This window comes from Girardinichthys multiradiatus, chromosome 3, assembly GCF_021462225.1.
Source record: "Girardinichthys multiradiatus isolate DD_20200921_A chromosome 3, DD_fGirMul_XY1, whole genome shotgun sequence".
Classification (NCBI taxonomy): Eukaryota; Metazoa; Chordata; class Actinopteri; order Cyprinodontiformes; family Goodeidae; genus Girardinichthys; species Girardinichthys multiradiatus.
In genome coordinates this window covers 8,661,308-8,679,588 of record NC_061796.1, presented here as the reverse complement: position 1 = coordinate 8,679,588, position 18,281 = coordinate 8,661,308, and the positions used below count along the sequence as shown (strand labels likewise).

Genomic DNA, 18,281 nt, shown 5'->3' with positions numbered 1-18,281 from the left:
GTAAGCTGAAAGTCACAAGTTGCTAACATCTTCTTGTTTAAATCAGCATCTTTAGATAAGGTTTTACAGTCTCCACAACCTTGGTGCAATCAAACACGTAATTTTTCCTCTTCTGTGGGAGAGGGGGTGTTACTGTGTGTGTGGATACTGTTTGATTGGCGTGTTCCTTGTTTCTTGGCTCTGTACTCATTCTGTCTCATTCCTAACGTTGATAAGATGGCCAATCAGTAAAAGCACCTGCAGGCATACTCAGAGCCGTTGCAACAAGCTTTGGTGGACTTTTATTCACGTAATTTATTCTTCAAACACAATGCAGTAACATTATATTGCTTTTTAGGTTAATGGAGCAATTCATTCATTATTTTATGTTTCCACCATTAGGTTAATCTAGTGTATCTATTAGAAGACATCTTTCTGAGTACCTGATAGATGTGTGTGTTTTAATCTCCATCTGTCTCCAATGATCTGTGTATAAATTAATTGACCGGCTGCCTGTAACCTCCTTCTTTGGTTTATGGCTCACTGTTTTTGGGGTTCAGCTCTAGCTTTCTTGGCGTTGCAGTAGGTAGGCATATATTTGAAAGGATGGTGGATGTGAAGATACATAAATAGAGAAGTTATTTACAACACCGTGCAAAAGTTTTTAATCATGCTGCATTTCGATTTTTCCATCTTGTGATCCTGACTATAAAATCTTCAGGCTTTCTAAATGTCTTTGAAATGTTTTATTTGGACTTTGGTTGCTTTTTCACCAATTTTCAGTCCAGTATCTGATCACTTACTACTTGTTTGTTTTGAATGAAAGAGTATTATTTTTGCATGTAACAGGCAATTGTTCACCAAAGAATTTGTAGACCAATTGAATTTTTAGGTACCATGGTATAACAAGAAGTTTGAACATTTTTTAAAAAGCAGGCAAAGTCCACAGAAAGACTGAAAAACTTTTGAAAATCTTGGAAATCTGTTGGCGAAGAATACTTTAGATGATTACTGGAAGGTCTGCCTTCCTTGGAGCAAAGCATAAAGAAATTAGGACTGATTTAAAACTTTTGCCCTGACAGCATACATTATGTTGTCAAAAGTATTCAATCACCTATCTAGATCATTGAAATTGGGTGTTCCAGTCACTTCCATAGAAACAGGTGCATAATATCCAGCACCTAAGCATGCAGACTGCTTAAACAAACATTTGTGAAGAAACAGTTTGCTCTAAGGAGCTCAGTGAATTTCAGCATTGTACTGTAATCGAATTTGTGAATTGAATTTTTCCCGCTACAAAATATTCCACTAGTTAACTGTTGGCATCATAACAAAATGAAAGTAAACGGACCTACTCTGTAAAATCACCGAGCACACAAAGGCCAGCAACCTTGTGTCGACCCAATTGCTACAGACCTCTAAACTGTATGTGGCCTTCAGTTAGCTCAAGAGCAATGTGGAGAGAGCTTCATGGAATTAGTTTCCCTAGCTGAGCAACTGTATTGGGGTCTGCAGTTGGGTAAGATGCTACCACTGGACTCTAGAGCAGCGGAGATATGTTTTCTGGAGTGAAGAATCATGACTCTATGTCTGGCAATCCAATGGATGAATCTGGATTGCCAGGAGAATGGTTCTTGCCTTTACTGCATTGTTTAAGGAGCTGTTTTTCCAGAGTTTGGCTTGGCCCATTAGTTCCACTGAAAGGACAATTTCATGCTCCCAACTTCATGGGAGCAGTTTGGGGATGGTCCCTTCCTTTTACAACATGACTGTCCACCAGTGCGCACAACGCAAGGCTCGAATTGGTTGAGCAACTTTGGTGTCCTGACCTCAAGCCGATAGAACACATTTAGGATGAATTAGAGCAGAGACTGAAAGCTAGGACTTCTCTTCCAACATGGAAGAATGGTCAAAGATTCTCTTAAACCCCCCCCATAAACTTTGTGAAAAGCCTTCCTAGAAGATATGAAGCTGTTTTTAGTGAAAAGGGTGGGATGATATCATATTAAAACCTAATAGATTACTTTTGACTGTATATTTTATATTAGAGCATAGTATTATATAGTAGGGGTGCACCGAGTTTTCTGGCTATCACCGATTACCAATCTTTAAAAAGCCTGATCTCCCAATTCCAATTTTGGTCGATACCGATTTTCTTGATAACTGATACAGTTGGGGACTGCGCACGGGCAGACATGACCTGGTGGGTGGATCCATCAGTCAGCCCTCCCTCATGGCAGACCTAAGGGGGACAGTGGGTGATTTTCACACCTTTGCGGAGGTAGATAAGATTAGTTGATAATATAGGTTTTACATGTAAGTATCACTCAAAATTAAGGACCTTGGGGCTGATCGATCGGCTGGCCAATTTATCAGTGCACCACAAACATATGGTATTTTTTCCATCCATTTGCAATACCTGCCTAGTTTTTTTAAGGATTTTGGAAGAAACTATTTTCAAAAGGACCTTCTGCATATTAATCTGTTTGAACAAGTGAGATAATACGACTGTAACAAGTCATTAGAAATTGGACCGTTTTAGTATTTATTTTTTATTTATTGGGAAAATATTTTGAGGGGCAGCCAGGATCTTCAAGACATCAGATGGCTTTCCCTAGACTGTCTACAATCTACATTTATAATATTCCTGAAAGTAATAATCAACAAGAAAGACTTTTGTTGGAAAAAATAGAGAAAGAATGACATTGCCTTCCATCGATGTAAAAATGTGTTCGGAAAGGGATTCATAAAGACTTCTGTTGATGAATAAATGTTCATCTTTGTTGAGGCTGAATTTAGATGCAAGATCCAGTCGATCTGCTGTCATCAGAAGGCACCATTTTGAGTAGATGATGTAAGGGACAATTTCATGGGTTCATTCTAATTTATTTGGTTGAAAGATTTTAATCTATTCTTTGTTCAGCAGTTGTGACATTTCTCTGAGCCTAATAGTGATACTAAAAGCCAATTTTGTTGCCTGAATCTTGGCATCAATTTAGGAAATCACAAAGTTTTTAAAATTTCATGTGTTTCAATAAATTACATAATGTTAGACTTTACTAAAGGTCTGGCTGACCACCGGAGCGACATTACCTTTAAAAAGCTTCGCTAAACTAAACTGTAGATGAAGACATGTCCTATAAAACCTCTCATATTTAATTCTGATTCTGAATGCAGGTTAATTATTAATTTTAAAAAGTATTTAGTTTTTGACTCACCTTAAATTTTTATTTGAACTGGATTTCATGAAGTGACCTTATTCAAACACTCGTGTATACATCAGTTTCTCATTGGATCGTACAAAGGTAGGAGAGTAATTTACGCTTCCCTGTGAAGGAGTGTGACGTTGCATACAAAATACATTCACTCATGTTTTAAGCACTTGCCAGGAGTCATCCCTCTGACCTTGTCAGTTATCTGTACAACATCCTCAACTCTGATGCTTTATTCATTGTCAGAGCTTACAGTAAAGGTTTGCTTTGAAAATAGATCAACTCATACTCACTCAGCAGGCGCTGAGACATTCTTTGGGGATTGTAAAGGGGAGGTAATTTGTATGGCTCTGAAATCAAATTTCACTTGACCTTGTGGCATATCTTATTTTCTGATTTGGGCATTTCTGAGGTCATACTGATAATTTCCGCAATTAGCAGGCGTGTGTGTTCTGGTGTTTTATTCTATTGACCTACTTGATAAAACGTATTTCAAGTTACTTATCCTAATTAACGCTAAGGAATTAAACAGTTTGAAAATAAATCATATTATGCTCAGTTCAAAGAGTATGCTAATAAACATAGCCTACATTGGTGTAGATTTGTAATTATGAAGGACACGAGATCAATAATGCTGGTTCCTTTTTGTACTTGAAAATTGGATTTCCAAATTGGAAATACAACAAGAACGCACCCTGAGGTCAGAGTTCAAACTTGGAAAGTCAGTGGACTCTGAGGGGAGAAGGAAACAGGAGGAAACTGCTTGATTGCCTCCTTCCAAAAATTTTATTTAATTAAACCTTTATTTTTCAAGGAAATAAATCCATTGAGATTGGTAATCTCTTTGTCCTGGCCATCCTGATAATACAGGTCCTTCTCAAAATATTAGCATATTGTGATAAAGTTCATTATTTTCCATAATGTCATGATGAAAATTTAACATTCATATATTTTAGATTCATTACACACTAACTGAAATATTTCAGGTCTTTTGTTGTCTTAATACGGATGATTTTGGCATACAGCTCATGAAAACCCAAAATTCCTATCTCACAAAATTAGCATACTTCATCTGACCAATAAAAGAAAAGTCTTTTTAATAAAAAAAACGTCAACCTTCAAATAATCATGTACAGTTATGCACTCAATACTTGGTCGGGAATCCTTTTGCAGAAATGACTGCTTCAATGCGGCGTGGCATGGAGGCAATCAGCCTGTGGCACTGCTGAGGTCTTATGGAGGCCCAGGATGCTTCGATAGCGGCCTTTAGCTCAACCAGAGTGTTGGGTCTTGAGTCTCTCAACGTTCTCTTCACAATATCCCACAGATTCTCTATGGGGTTCAGGTCAGGAGAGTTGGCAGGCCAATTGAGCACAGTGATACCATGGTCAGTAAACCATTTACCAGTGGTTTTGGCACTGTGAGCAGGTGCCAGGTCGTGCTGAAAAATGAAATCTTCATCTCCATAAAGCTTTTCAGCAGATGGAAGCATGAAGTGCTCCAAAATCTCCTGATAGCTAGCTGCATTGACCCTGCCCTTGATAAAACACAGTGGACCAACACCAGCAGCTGACACGGCACCCCAGACCATCACTGACTGTGGGTACTTGACACTGGACTTCTGGCATTTTGGCATTTCCTTCTCCCCAGTCTTCCTCCAGACTCTGGCACTTTGATTTCCGAATGACATGCAGAATTTGCTTTCATCCGAAAAAAGTACTTTGGACCACTGAGCAACAGTCCAGTGCTCGTTTAGAGACCCTTTTAATGATATGCTAATTTTGTGAGATAGGAATTTTGGGTTTTCATGAGCTGTATGCTAAAATAATCCGTATTAAGACAATAAAAGACCTGAAATATTTCAGTTAGTGTGCAATGAATCTAAAATATATGAATGTTAAATTTTCATCATTACATTATGGAAAATAATTAACTTTATCACAATATGCTAATATTTTGAGAAGGACCTGTACATACTTAGATTTCGAAGTGCGAAAACTCAGCAAATAACTTATTACTGGTTTAGTGTAAACTGGAAAAGACCAAGAAAATCCTGAAAATCAAATTACTTAGAGCTTTAACTAGTATTTCTGTGTAATATTGACGCTTTAGTTCAGATCTCTGTGAAGTTGTGTTGAAATGTTATAAGCAGTAGATATCTTACCTGCAATAGACAACTATGTTGATGTTTTAATTTAGTTGAAAACAGCCTGATTAGTCGTTCTGAAGCTAACCCCCTGTCAAAGAGAGACCAAGACCAAAGTGGACTTCTACGGTTCTAAAATAAATCCGGTCTCAAATATGTCAGTGGTTTGTATGATCGCTATTTATAAACTTTTAAACTATCTATTTGTTTGCATTGGGTGGCTATTGATAAGAAAGCCAATAATGAGTTGCATGGGAAAAGACATAAAGGTGATGTAAAAACCAATATATTATAGTGGTTTATGTGAATTTTATGCTATTATGGTTTATGCTATTTTATTCATTTGTTTTGGGTTTTTCTTTTACACACAGCCTTACTTTGGTAGTTTATCTGTTCAGAAAAGATTTACATGTTTGTTTCACATAGGAAGATTCAAAGATTAGTAAAATAGTGGTAACATAAATTGATATGATGATCTTTAAATTGAGTTATTGTTTAGGATGTTACAAGTCCATTTTGGTCTTTGCCCCTCTCAAAAAAACACTAGCTTCAACTCATCTGGATTTATACTAAATGATAACAACCAAGAGAGTTATATGTAACCTTTTAATAATTGAACTATTTATTTTAAACTACCCAAACTGTTCAAATACCAATGACAAAACACATCTTTTGTGGTTTTGTCCCCTTAAGTTCTCTTTCAAAGGTCAGGATGCACATCTACTTTAAGTTAAAGATGTGAAGATTTGTTTCAAGTCAGCAATCCCTCATCTCTGTATTGAACTTTTATTAAAGTTGTCTGAGTGAACACTTTAAAACTTGTTTGATTGCATTTGGGGTCACTGAGGTGGTCTTGGTGGTGAACAGGTAAACAGCTTAATGGCTTGAAGCTCCTTAAAAATCGAATTACCTCAGCGGTAGTGAAAAACTAATCTATTAACCTGCTGTGACCCTTAAAGTTGTGTGCAGTTTCAAAATCTCAGATACTTTTTCAGGTTGTGATGACCTACAAGCCTGACAAAAACAATAGATTAGTGTCTTTAGTGACCTTTTAGTTGCTAGACCTAAAGTGGTCCCAGAAGTAGTCTCTTCTCTCTTGCTGTCTGACTCTACCCTGATTTATTCACTCACTCTGTTATCACTCTCTGATCCTCCATCTTTCCTTCTGTCTCTTCCACTCAGTGTCAGAAAAAGGGTCTTTGTCGCAGCCTGAAAAACCCTTTTATGTGAGAGCGTATTCTGAAGGGAAACCTTGCTTTCCCCCCAGAACAATGTTCTCAGATTGAAGAGTACGGTTTCAGGTTTGATATTCACTCCTGATCCCAGTGAAGATCAGCACTCTTTGCTTAATTTATGGCCAAATTTATGCCATCAGAGGTGCACTGATCTATTCATTAGTATGTATTATACAGTTGGCTATGAATTATACAGTTATTCAACTGTTGGGACATATTTTTATTTGATTATAGATGTCTGTGTTGTAGTTGTAGAAATCTGATTAACCTTGTAGAACCACATTACAATACTTTAATTTTCTTTCTTTCTTGTTCAGCCATATTGTTAAATATTTGCTGCTACAGGGGTTGGACAATGAAACTGAAACACCTGGTTTTAGACCACACTAATTTATTAGTATGGTGTAGGGCCTCCTTTTGCGGCCAATACAGCGTCAATTTGTCTTGGGAATGACATATACAAGTCCTGCACAGTGGTCAGGGGGATATTAAGCCATTCTTCTTGCAGGATAGTGGCCAGGTCACTACGTGATACTGGTGGAGGAAAACGTTTCCTGACTCGCTCCTCCAAAACACCCCAAAATGGATCAATAATATTTAGATCTGGTGACTGTGCAGGCCATGGGAGATGTTCAACTTCACTTTCATGTTCATCAAACCAATCTTTCACCAGTCTTGCTGTGTGTATTGGTGCATTGTCATCCTGATACACGGCACCACCTTCAGGATACAATGTTTGAACCATTGGATGCACATGGTCCTCAAGAATGGTTCGGTAGTCCTTGGCAGTGACGCGCCCATCTAGCACAAGTATTGGGCCAAGGGAATGCCATGATATGGCAGCCCAAACCATCACTGATCCACCCCCATGCTTCACTCTGGGCATGCAACAGTCTGGGTGGTACGCTTCTTTGGGGCTTCTCCACACCGTAACTCTCCCGGATGTGGGGAAAACAGTAAAGGTGGACTCATCAGAGAACAATACATGTTTCACATTGTCCACAGCCCAAGATTTGCGCTCCTTGCACCATTGAAACCGACGTTTGGCATTGGCATGAGTGACCAAAGGTTTGGCTATAGCAGCCCGGCCGTGTATATTGACCCTGAGGAGCTCCTGACGGACAGTTCTGGTGGAAATAGGAGAGTTGAGGTGCACATTTAATTCTGCTGTGATTTGGGCAGCTGTGGTTTTATGTTTTTTGGATACAATCCGGGTTAGCACCCGAATATCCCTTTCAGACAGCTTCCTCTTACGTCCACAGTTAATCCTGTTGGATGTGGTTCGTCCTTCTTGGTGGTATGCTGACATTACCCTGGATACTGTGGCTCTTGATACATCACAAAGACTTGCTGTCTTGGTCACAGATGCGCCAGCAAGACGTGCACCAACAATTTGTCTTCTTCTGAACTCTGGTATGTCAGCCATAATGTTGTGTGCATTTCAATATTTTGAGCAAAACTGTGCTCTTACCCTGCTAATTGAACCTTCACACTCTGCTCTTACTGGTGCAATGTGCAATCAATGAAGACTGGCTACCAGGCTGGTCCAATTTAGCCATGAAACCTCCCACACTAAAATGACAGGTGTTTCATTTTCATTGTCCAACCCCTGTAGATATCAACTTCTGGAAATTATGCTGTTGTAATTTGAGGTGTCCCTCAGGAATTAATCTTTGGACAAGTTTAATTTTAATTACATATGCTTTCTGTGCTTTCTTTATTAAAGAAGTAAAAAGCCTAGACTACTAATAACGTTCTACACTTAAATGATGGTAAGTGAGAGATGGTCATTTTCAGACCTCATTGAACCTTGCTTGCCACTTAGCCATCATCATTTATCCTTCTGACCCAAGCCAGGAATTTAGCACTTGTTTTTGATGAACATTTAAAGTTTGACATACAGATGAACTCTTATTGTTTCTTACAAATCAGAAAAATTTCAAAACTCAGATCAGTTCTCACATTGACATGAACAGGATTACCACCGCTTTAGGCACACTGTAAATTTGTTTTTGGAATCAGCCCGTTTATGTTGATGTGATATGATGTTCTTCTGCAGGTGGTTCAAAATTATGAAGCCAGATTCCTGACTGGATCCAGAAACAGACATGCTGCGTGATTCTGTTACTCTTACAAATTGCTTTTAAAATCATCTTGCTTGTTTTTGCAGCTCTGTCACCAGAATATATTTTACGTGTAGACCATTGTGCTTTTGCTCTAGCATAGGAAAAGCCTCCCTACTGTCTGTGAATCTTGTAATAAAGCATTTTTCAAACTACTTTAAATAGGTATATTTTCCCTGCTATTTAGTATCTTGGTGCTTGAAAGAATTTGTATTTTTACCATTTGGATGATGTTTAATTTTTATCTAGTTCTGTTTTTACTGATTTTATGTCTTTTGAAATGTGTTCACTTATGTTGTTTTTGTTTGTTTTAAGCATTTATTTTAAATCACCTTTGTAAGCTTTTTTTGCTTAAAATTTGCTCTGTAAATAAAAATGATTTGGTAAATTTCTACATTCAGGCTCTGATTGGTGGACTGTTTTTAGTGAACAACTGCTGCTACTGTAAGTGGCAGTCAGCTTACTAGCAGTGATTGTAATTGTGAACAAGTGTGTGAACATGCTTATAAATTGATCTCCCAGAAGTCCATGGCCGGAAAATTAACTTAACATGCATTTTAATGTTTTCATGAAATTGTTGTATTACCTTTTGATGGGTAAAACAATGTTATAAGAATATTTTTAGCCATGTTTGTGTGTTTTTTTATCTTAATTTTTCTACTGAGTTGAGCAGCTCACAAACTTTGACATCCAATATGATTGGCTGTATGAGGATTGGTCTGTTAGTAATCAGAGATAACCTTCAGCTTGATGCCGTGGAAATAACACATCCAACGCGGAAACAAACACATGCATCCATGCTTTCAAATCATAACACAGTATCTTAGTTTCTTTATCACATATTAGCTTTTTTTTTTTGCTATCAGCATGAACACACTCCGCTGTACAAAGACACATCCACACACTCATCTTACTCTGGCTTTTAGCAAACAGTGGAGACATAACAGCTCCTCTCGCTTGTTGTCTCTTTGTCAAACAAACTCACAGCCTGGTAGATCAGATGTCATTGAGACAGGAGCTTATTGTACACTAAAACCTTTCGGCAAGTGACCTTAATGCCATTGCCAGGGATTGAGTACTCAGCTGTTTTTGACAAACAAAAGTAAGTGTGCCACAATTATGCTGTGCAGGACTGAGACAAAGATGATAGAAGCTACACTTTAACCGAGAGTTGATGAAGATGGTGGGCCTCACTCGGCTTTTAGGCAAGACGCCTGCTGTGAGAAGAAGAAAGGAAAGGAGGGGGAGCTGGAAATAAGTGGCAAGAAATGGTGTAAATCTGAGAAATTGCACTCTCTGCTTATAGCGATCTCCAACAGGAGAGCGGTGTGTGTTACTGAAATGTTGCAGCCTAAAGGTGGATCTTGAAGTAAATACATGTTAGATACATGAGTTACAGGAAAAACGTACAGTGCTTTGCTAAAGTTTTCATATCCCCTGAACTTTTTCATGTTTTGTCTCGTTACAACAAACATTTATTGTACATTGTTGGGATTTTATGTGATAGACCAATTTATATTATATTATAGATATGTTTATACTGTTTAATTTGTACTGTATTGCACCGACTACGCCAAAACAAATTCCTTGTATGTCCAAAAACGTATTTGGCAATAAAGCTTTTCTGATTCTGATTCTGATTCTGATGCAGAGTAGTGTATAATTGTAAAGTGGAAAGAAAATGATATATGGTTTAAACTTTTCTTAACAAATAAAAATTTTAAAAGCAGGGCATCCATTTTAATTCATCCCCCTTTACTTTAAAGTCACGAAAAAAATATAGTGCTACCACATGCCTGAGGAAGTTACCTAAATACCTAGTAGTATCCTGTGTTTAATTTAAAACATTTCTGTGGTTTGTTAGAGAATATCAGAGAACAACGAAGAGCAAGAAACACACCAGGCAGAGTGTAAAGGAAGGTTAGGAAATAAAACAATATTCCAAGATATTAACATCTTCTGGAGTACTGTTCAGTCCATCAACTGAACCTGCGAAGAACATTCAGTTTGCCACAAGCAATGTTGAGGACGCAGCAAATGTAGAAGAAAGTGCTCTGGTTAGATAAGACCAAGACTTATTTATTTATGTTTTGGATTACATTTAAAATACAGTGTGTTGCACAACCCCTTGAATGCATCAGTCCTACTTTGAAGCATGGTGGTGGAAGCATAATGCTGTGGGGATGCTTTTTCCTTAGCAGGAATGGAGAAGCTGGTGAGATTTGATGGGAAGATAGATAGAGCTAAATACAGGACCCTTCCTGACAGAAAATCTGTCTGCAAAAGAATTGAGACTGGAGTAGAGGTTGACCTTCCAGCAGGCCAATCAAGTCAAGTTTATTTATATAGCGCTTTTCAGCAACAAGGCACTCAAGGCGCTGTGACCCCACAATGACCCCAAACATGCAGACAGAGCTATAATTTATCGGTTTAGTTTAAGGAATAACTGTGTTAGCATGGCTTAGTCAAATTTGAGGCAAGGCTTGAAAACTGCAGTCACATAAAGTCCCAATAAAACCTATTAGATCAGGAAATCTATTTCTGAGCAACGTAAATAAATGCATCATCTCTGTTTTCTAGGTTGCCTGTACAGCGGTCAGGAGTGTCGGCTGGTGATTCACTATGAGAAGGGCTTCTCTGTGCTGGCGGACCCAAAAGTACGATACGGGGAGGACGATGAGGAGAGAGCAATCGACACATCGGTCAAGCCCCAAGTGCTCCTCTCCTATCCCTTTGAAAAACTAAAAATGTCCGCGGACGACGGAGTACGCATGCTCCTTCTGGACTTTGGAGGAAAGGAGGGGGAGATTGTAAGTTCTCAAGAATTTTGGTTTGAAATTTAAAATGTAACAGTATTTCTTTAACTTGAATACAATTTTCTTCTGTGCTGGTGTCCAACTAAAAGCAAACAGGATAAATAAACTCAGCCTCTTTTGAGAGGAAAAATATCAAGCTCTTAATAGAGGGTAGTTTTAGATTTTTAAAACTTTATTACACTGACCTGTTTTAGGTCAACTAGGATCAAAAAAAAAATGTAGAAGTTTACATAGATTTTCTCAGTATTTGGTAGAATGCTAAAGGCAGCATCTCCATGAGGTCTTTCTGAGGCTGCTTCACACATTACTCAACAAAAACATTTATCCCTGCAACATGGAAGCTATCTCCCTCCTGAAAGGTTTCATTGGACTTACCCATGGTGTTTATACTTGTTTATGTTTGAACAGATGAAGGTGGCACCTTCAGGCATCCTACAGTCCTACAATCCTCTTTTTTTTAAATCCTGGTTGAATAATTCAATTTTCTCTTGATGTCACTAAAGGAAGTGAGTGAGATTTTGCCTAAAAATACACTTACAAGTATGCCTCGATAATATTGTGAATTAAAGACTAACAAACCATCATATGATAATAATAATAATTTCTCTAATTAGCATTTTTTCTGGCATTTAGCAAGTAGAAATAATCGCGTTAATCCTAACTGACCTAAAACAGAGCAAAACAGTAATTCAATCCAAACACTTCAGAATTATCTTTAAAATATCAGACAGTTATACATACTACATGCAGGGCAAAACATGTCGAGCTTAATTATGAGAAAAAACTAACTGAATTGAAGCTAAAATTAAATATCACTTAAACAGACCTGCGATTAAACTAATGGCTTTAGAGTGTGCTGGGATGCTTTTACCGATGTGTGGCTGAGGCTGCCACTAACTTGCTCTGAAGAGGAGCAGCTCATTCTGTCTCTAAGACGGGCTTCTGGAAAATAATGCAAGAAAAAAACTGCAGTATAGAGTGTACATGACAAGAAGAAGTAAGGGAGTGCTGCTGAAAGTAAATTACAGCACTTGGTTAGAAAATAACACCTGGAATAAAATATACTTCACTAGCTAGTTTCAGATGGAGGCTAGCCTGTCGCTGACTGTAAGACTTTTAATCTGTTTGCAGCTTTCAGCAGCTCTCTGGAAAAAGTCTGGCTGGCCCATGGGAGCAAAGTAATCAGGTTCTATCAATATAATAAGTTTAGTTTTTTTTATTCACAGTGTTTACCTCAAATATATTAACATCTAATTGGTTATTTATCTTTATTTTTTCTACCAAGAGGTAGAGGTTTTATTATTCATAATGTGTAGGCCTGCTGCTATATAGTGGATAAAACGTCACTCTGAAAATTGAAATATGGACTCCCTAAGCTCCTTAGATTTAGAAAATTGGAAACTGAAGTGATTTATATCAATGCTTCAAACTGTAGCAACAGTCCTTGTATACAGTTTCTCAGACAGAAACACTCAGTTGTCACTGCTCTCATTATGCTCAAGGCAAATAAGCACCGACTTCTGAGCACTGATTCAAAACCTTCTCTTGGCTACTTGAGCAGTACAGATTTCTGCGTTTGTATTATTTCTAAATCCAAGCACAGTTTCAGACAAGCTACTATAAACAATCCTAAGGCACTTGTGAATGCAGCTGACGGCTCATTAGCTCAGAGTTTGAAAGTCAGCTGGGTGTTTTTTTCACTGTTTACTATAGTATCGACTTGGCAGGAACTGTGCATGTCTAATTCATGGGGCTGCCCTGATCTACCCGTTCAGGAAACATTTCTGGCTGGCTAAGATTTGTTGCTCAGTCCATGATTGTGTTTCACTTGAACTATGTTGGCACAACATGAGGAGGCCTCTGACATAAACTGACCACTTAAAGAATAGTTAAGGGTAAACGTATAAGTTAAATATATTGATGTTGAACAAATGAGTTTCAGTACAGCTGAAATCAGTCCGATCACATAGCTGTAGAGTGGTTTGTAGTGATGGCTCCGTTCTTAGTAATCTTTAATGATTTTTACATGGTGCTCAAATGTGATCTACAGAATTTAGCATGATGTCAAAAAACAAATTAATGTTATTCTAAGTTTTTATGAAAAACAATTCTAATAATATTGTGTTCTTAGTTCTTGGTATACAGTAAAACGTTCTGTAAGTCTTAGAACAAAGGCTTTAGTTTCTTTATTTTGTCTTTTTGTCCTTTTTCTTTCATGAATATTCTGCTATTTAATTTTAATGTTTTTCCTTCTACTTCCAGCAGCTGGATCTTCACTCGTGTCCAAAACCAATTGTCTTCATCCTCCACTCTTTCCTGTCTGCTAAGATCGCCCGTCTGGGTTTGGTAGCCTGATCAACTCCTTACAAGGACTTTCAAACCCCTTTGAAACCAAACTCATCTTGTTTCTTCATCTGGTTTCTTCATTTACAAACCCGAACTGAATGAATGTGGCCTTTATTTGTAATTTGTAACTTTTCTGGGTTCTGTGTCTTAGAAGGTGCCTGAAACTGGTTATACTTCAGACATATTTTGGGGCGGGGTAAATGACCCCCTTTCAGGGCTCCAAGAATGTTGGCTGAAGAACCAGAGAGAAGGTGAACTGGACTTGAAGCAGATGGATGATATATATATATAGAGAGACGTACCAACATAATGACAAGAGAACATTGGGCATTACTGTCACGTCCAGGATGGGAAGGACTGGCCTCATGTAGCAGGGTGGAGATTAATTCACTTTTAATTCAATCAAAATGTAATAGCAACCTGCCTTCCATTTACCAATTATATAATTTATTTACCACCATCTCTGAAAGGACATTCTTAATTTCACCCGTCATCCGTCTTCCTCAAACACATGACACATCGTGGAGAAACTTTGCACATTAGTCTTTATTAGAGTCCCCCCGGGATGTCTCGTTATCAGTGTCGGCATTCGTCATCCAGACTGGGGGGCACATTTTCCCACAAAATGACGGCTCACTCAGATTTAAACTGTCACAGCTTTCTTTTAACAGCTTGCTCATGATGACCATGCTGTGTTTTAAGGTACTCCAGTGTGACACTTACACATGAAGGCTAAGGACCTGATGGAAGATACAGAGGATTTATTTTTCCCTGGATGGAGCATAAGACTAGGGAGAGTTTGGGAATAGTCTCAGCTAGTAATTTAAGGTAAACATTTGATATTTTTAGCCAAATGATCATTATTAAATTCTCACAGCATTAGATGAATAACTGATTTAAAGTCATGGTATTCTATAACAGAAATAATCTAGTTTTCAAAATTACCTTTCTTATACCAGAGTCTGAAATTGTGTACCAGAACTGTACCATTTATCAAATCACAATCAGAACCTCTGTCAACACACACAGTGTTAAAATTACAAAGGACAGCTAAGATACAATTTAACTAAAATTATGCTTTTAACATTAAATTCCCAGTGGTACACTTATTGGCACTTATTAAAAGAGTTGTACTGTTCTTGCAGTGTATGTATTGGCCTTTAGTCTTCATCTATAATATTTTACATAGTTGGAGCATTCAGAGAGGGAGAGCTTGACCATTCTTCTTTGCACAATCTCCCTAGGTCATCCAGAGTCCTGGGTCATCTCTTATGCACTCTTCTTTTTAGCACACTGCATTTTTTAAAGGCTTTAGGTTTTAGAATTGAGGTGTCTATGATAGATGGTTGATTTTACATACAGTGAACTATTTCAGTATTGATTTGTTCAGATTTTTTGGATCATTATTCTGCTAAAAGACCCAATGACAACACATTTTCAGTTTTCTGACAGTTTTCTCCTGTTATTTCAAAGACTCCATGATATCATGCACTCTAACGTGGTTCCCAGGGAGCCCACAGCATCACAGATCCCCCATCATACTTAATAGTTGTCGTGAAGTGCTTTTCCACACATTCATGCTTTGTTTAATACTAAACCCACCTGGAGTTGTTGCTGCCAACAAGATCAGTTTTAGTCTCATCCAACCAAAGCAGACAGTTCCAGCTAAAGTCCCAGTTTTTGTGTTTTGCAAACTGTGCATTTATGATATCATTGATCGGAGAAGCGAGAATTTTTCTAGCTAGCGTATCAAACAACAGAAAGGTATATACATGACGTCTAATGGTTGTTATGGAGATTTGGTGACCCTAAGATGCCAATCTTTGCTGCAGATCTGTAACAGAGAGATTCGGAGGTTGTTTTACTTAACATCCTATTCACTGTGCATGGTGGCAAAATAACTCAAAATAAATAGGTCATTATCCAACCTAGTAGCATGATGATACAACCTGATGTCATATTCATACCCCAGGGAAACAAACGTCATGGGTTACAGACACTATGAGATCATGCTTCTGTAATAAAATATCAATTTAAGGACTGACGATAATTGCAGAGGACACTGTTTTTTTGGCTATTTAGATAGTCACATTGTTTTGGATCCCAAATATGATAGATGCTGAAGCTCACGGAGATTGATGGGAACCATATGATGATGGTAAGAAGAAAGGAGGCGACAAATGTGGATTCATTGCAAAATATTCAATAATACTGCTGATATTGTGCAGGAAAACAATATAATTTACCTAAACACAAGCCAAAAATACAGAAACAGTGAGTTAAAACGTAAGTTTGTCCTTAAAAGATTTCTGAAGCAATCTCTCTCTGACAGAGCCACCAAAATGCAGATCTGTGATTGTGGGAAAACACTAATTTAGATAATTCCAGTACTCTAAATAACCTCCTGCATTTCATACATGAAAAATATTTAGAAACCATCAAATAGTTCCAGTTTATTTCAAATAGTAAATATCCAAATATCAATGACATATCAACCTTCAAACTGAAAATGTTTTGGTTTTAGACGACTTTATTTTGTCATCAAGCCTATTTTAGAGCAAAGCTTGACGTTGGTTGGTTTTGTCCAGTTTAAGCAAAAGAGAGAGTTTACCTGGTGAGCTTGAGAGGTCTATAAAACAGCAACCTCGAACGTATCAGAATCTGCTCAAGAAAAATACTGACTCTTTCTCAAGATGCTGAAATATTCATCTAAGTTTTATTTGTCTGATCCAACATGATGATGCTGTTTAGTGCTTCTGTCATTATTTCAGAGAGCACCATTCATCAACTCGCATCTTGCTAGATCATGTTTCCCAGGACCAATGACAGTCGTACCGTGGCAGTTTTACATTCATCAAGATGATAATTGCTATTAGTAATTTGATGGATGGCCAGTCTTTATAACAAAGATAAAATAACATCACATCCAGCATCATCGTTACAGCGCGGAGGCATCACAATGTTGGCTTCCTGTGTCAGTCCCACAGCAGCTGTGCAGGCCATTATTCTATCCACGTCTGTGGACTTATGCGTCTCTGCCGCGGCTACCTGCCAGCTCTCTTCTCTTTCTTCTTGCAGAAACTGGAGGAAAATAAACGTCTAAATTTTGAAATAAATTAACTAGAAATTACAGCTTGAGCATAATGAGCGATAAATCTTCAGTGGTGGTTATATGACATGCTCCGCCCTCTGTAGAGAGATACCACACACACATACACTGTACAAAGTGATATATGCATTGCAGTCGTAGCACACTGTTGAGAAAACTATATGTTTTGTTGATGTAAAGATTTGTAACACTGAAGAATCCAGCATTGCTGATAAAGTAAAGTCAAGAGAAGCTCTCTGAGTAACACGATGCTTTCGAATGCAGAGCTCTGATGCCTTCGGCAGGTACTGTATTGTCACTCGGAATGATGATGCTGACTTGTTAATTCAGATGTTGCACATAAACCCTGTGATAAACAACAGTTGATTAGTTGTTTTTTATTGTCCGCAGCTGTGATTTATTATTTTTCATCTGCAGGAAATACAAATCACCTCTGTCATATAAAGATTTAAATTAAATCTGTTTGCTATAAATACTGACTCTTGCTTTTTATATTTGAAACTACGGAGCCTTGCAAGCATATTTATACCCGTTGAACTTTTTCATATTTTGTGTTGATATAAAAAAGGGTGTGTTTGCAAGTTTTGGCCTCTGATTTTGAACTGGATTTAGTTTCAGCACTTTGACTGGACAGCATATGCTGTAATCTAAACAATTACGTTGTAGTTCTGGTTCTGGTAGTTGGTGTCCAGCCGGAAGGTAGACCTCTACACTAGTCCCAGGTCCTCTGTGGCCTGTAACAGGTTTTGCTCCAAGCTTGCCCTCTATCCATTTTGTCATCAACTCTGTCCAGCACACCTTGATGTGTCAAAGCAATATGCAGTGCAGAAGTGGGTAGAGTAGTCAAATATTTGTACTCCAGTAATAGTTACATAAGTTCAATATGTTTTTACTCTAGCATAAGTAAAAGGCAGTCATCCAAAAAATTTGAAGGAAAAAAAGTATTTGGCAAAAGGCTACTCAAGACATGGATTTCATTTATAAGCAATGATGTAGTCAGGCAAGCAAAAATATTAAAGTTTTGTGCAAATTCTGGTATTTCAAATAATGTGTTAAAATATATCAATACAAAATAACAAATTCAGAAAAACATCTTTCCAAATCAAATCTATCTCTTTGGTCAAATGTTTTAGATACACTTTCTCACTTAATGGGTCTCTTTAATTTCGTGACTATTTAAATTGTAGATTCTCAACAAAGGCAACAAAACTATGAATGAACACACATGGAAATATGTCATAAACAAAAAGTGTGAAATAACTCTGAAACATTTTTATATTTTAGATTCTTCAAAATAGTTGTCCTTTGCTTTGAG

General features: G+C 37.7%; 1 protein-coding gene across 2 annotated transcripts in view; it reads left to right on the top strand.

The window, feature by feature from the left end:
- The window catches only part of sntb1 (syntrophin, basic 1), a 51,889-nt gene extending 34,450 nt beyond the window's left edge, over positions 1 to 17,439 (top strand). The window contains exons 7-8 of one of the 2 annotated variants that reach the window (XM_047361044.1): positions 11,276 to 11,505; positions 13,774 to 17,439. In XM_047361044.1, coding sequence (XP_047217000.1) covers positions 11,276 to 11,505; positions 13,774 to 13,866 — 323 coding nt within the window. In that variant the 3' untranslated portion in view covers positions 13,867 to 17,439. Of the gene's footprint in view, positions 1 to 8,631; positions 10,245 to 11,275; positions 11,506 to 13,773 lie in introns of those variants that run through there. The other variant, XM_047361045.1, reaches the window with a different exon arrangement.
- Positions 17,440 to 18,281: the final 842 nt, after the last annotated feature.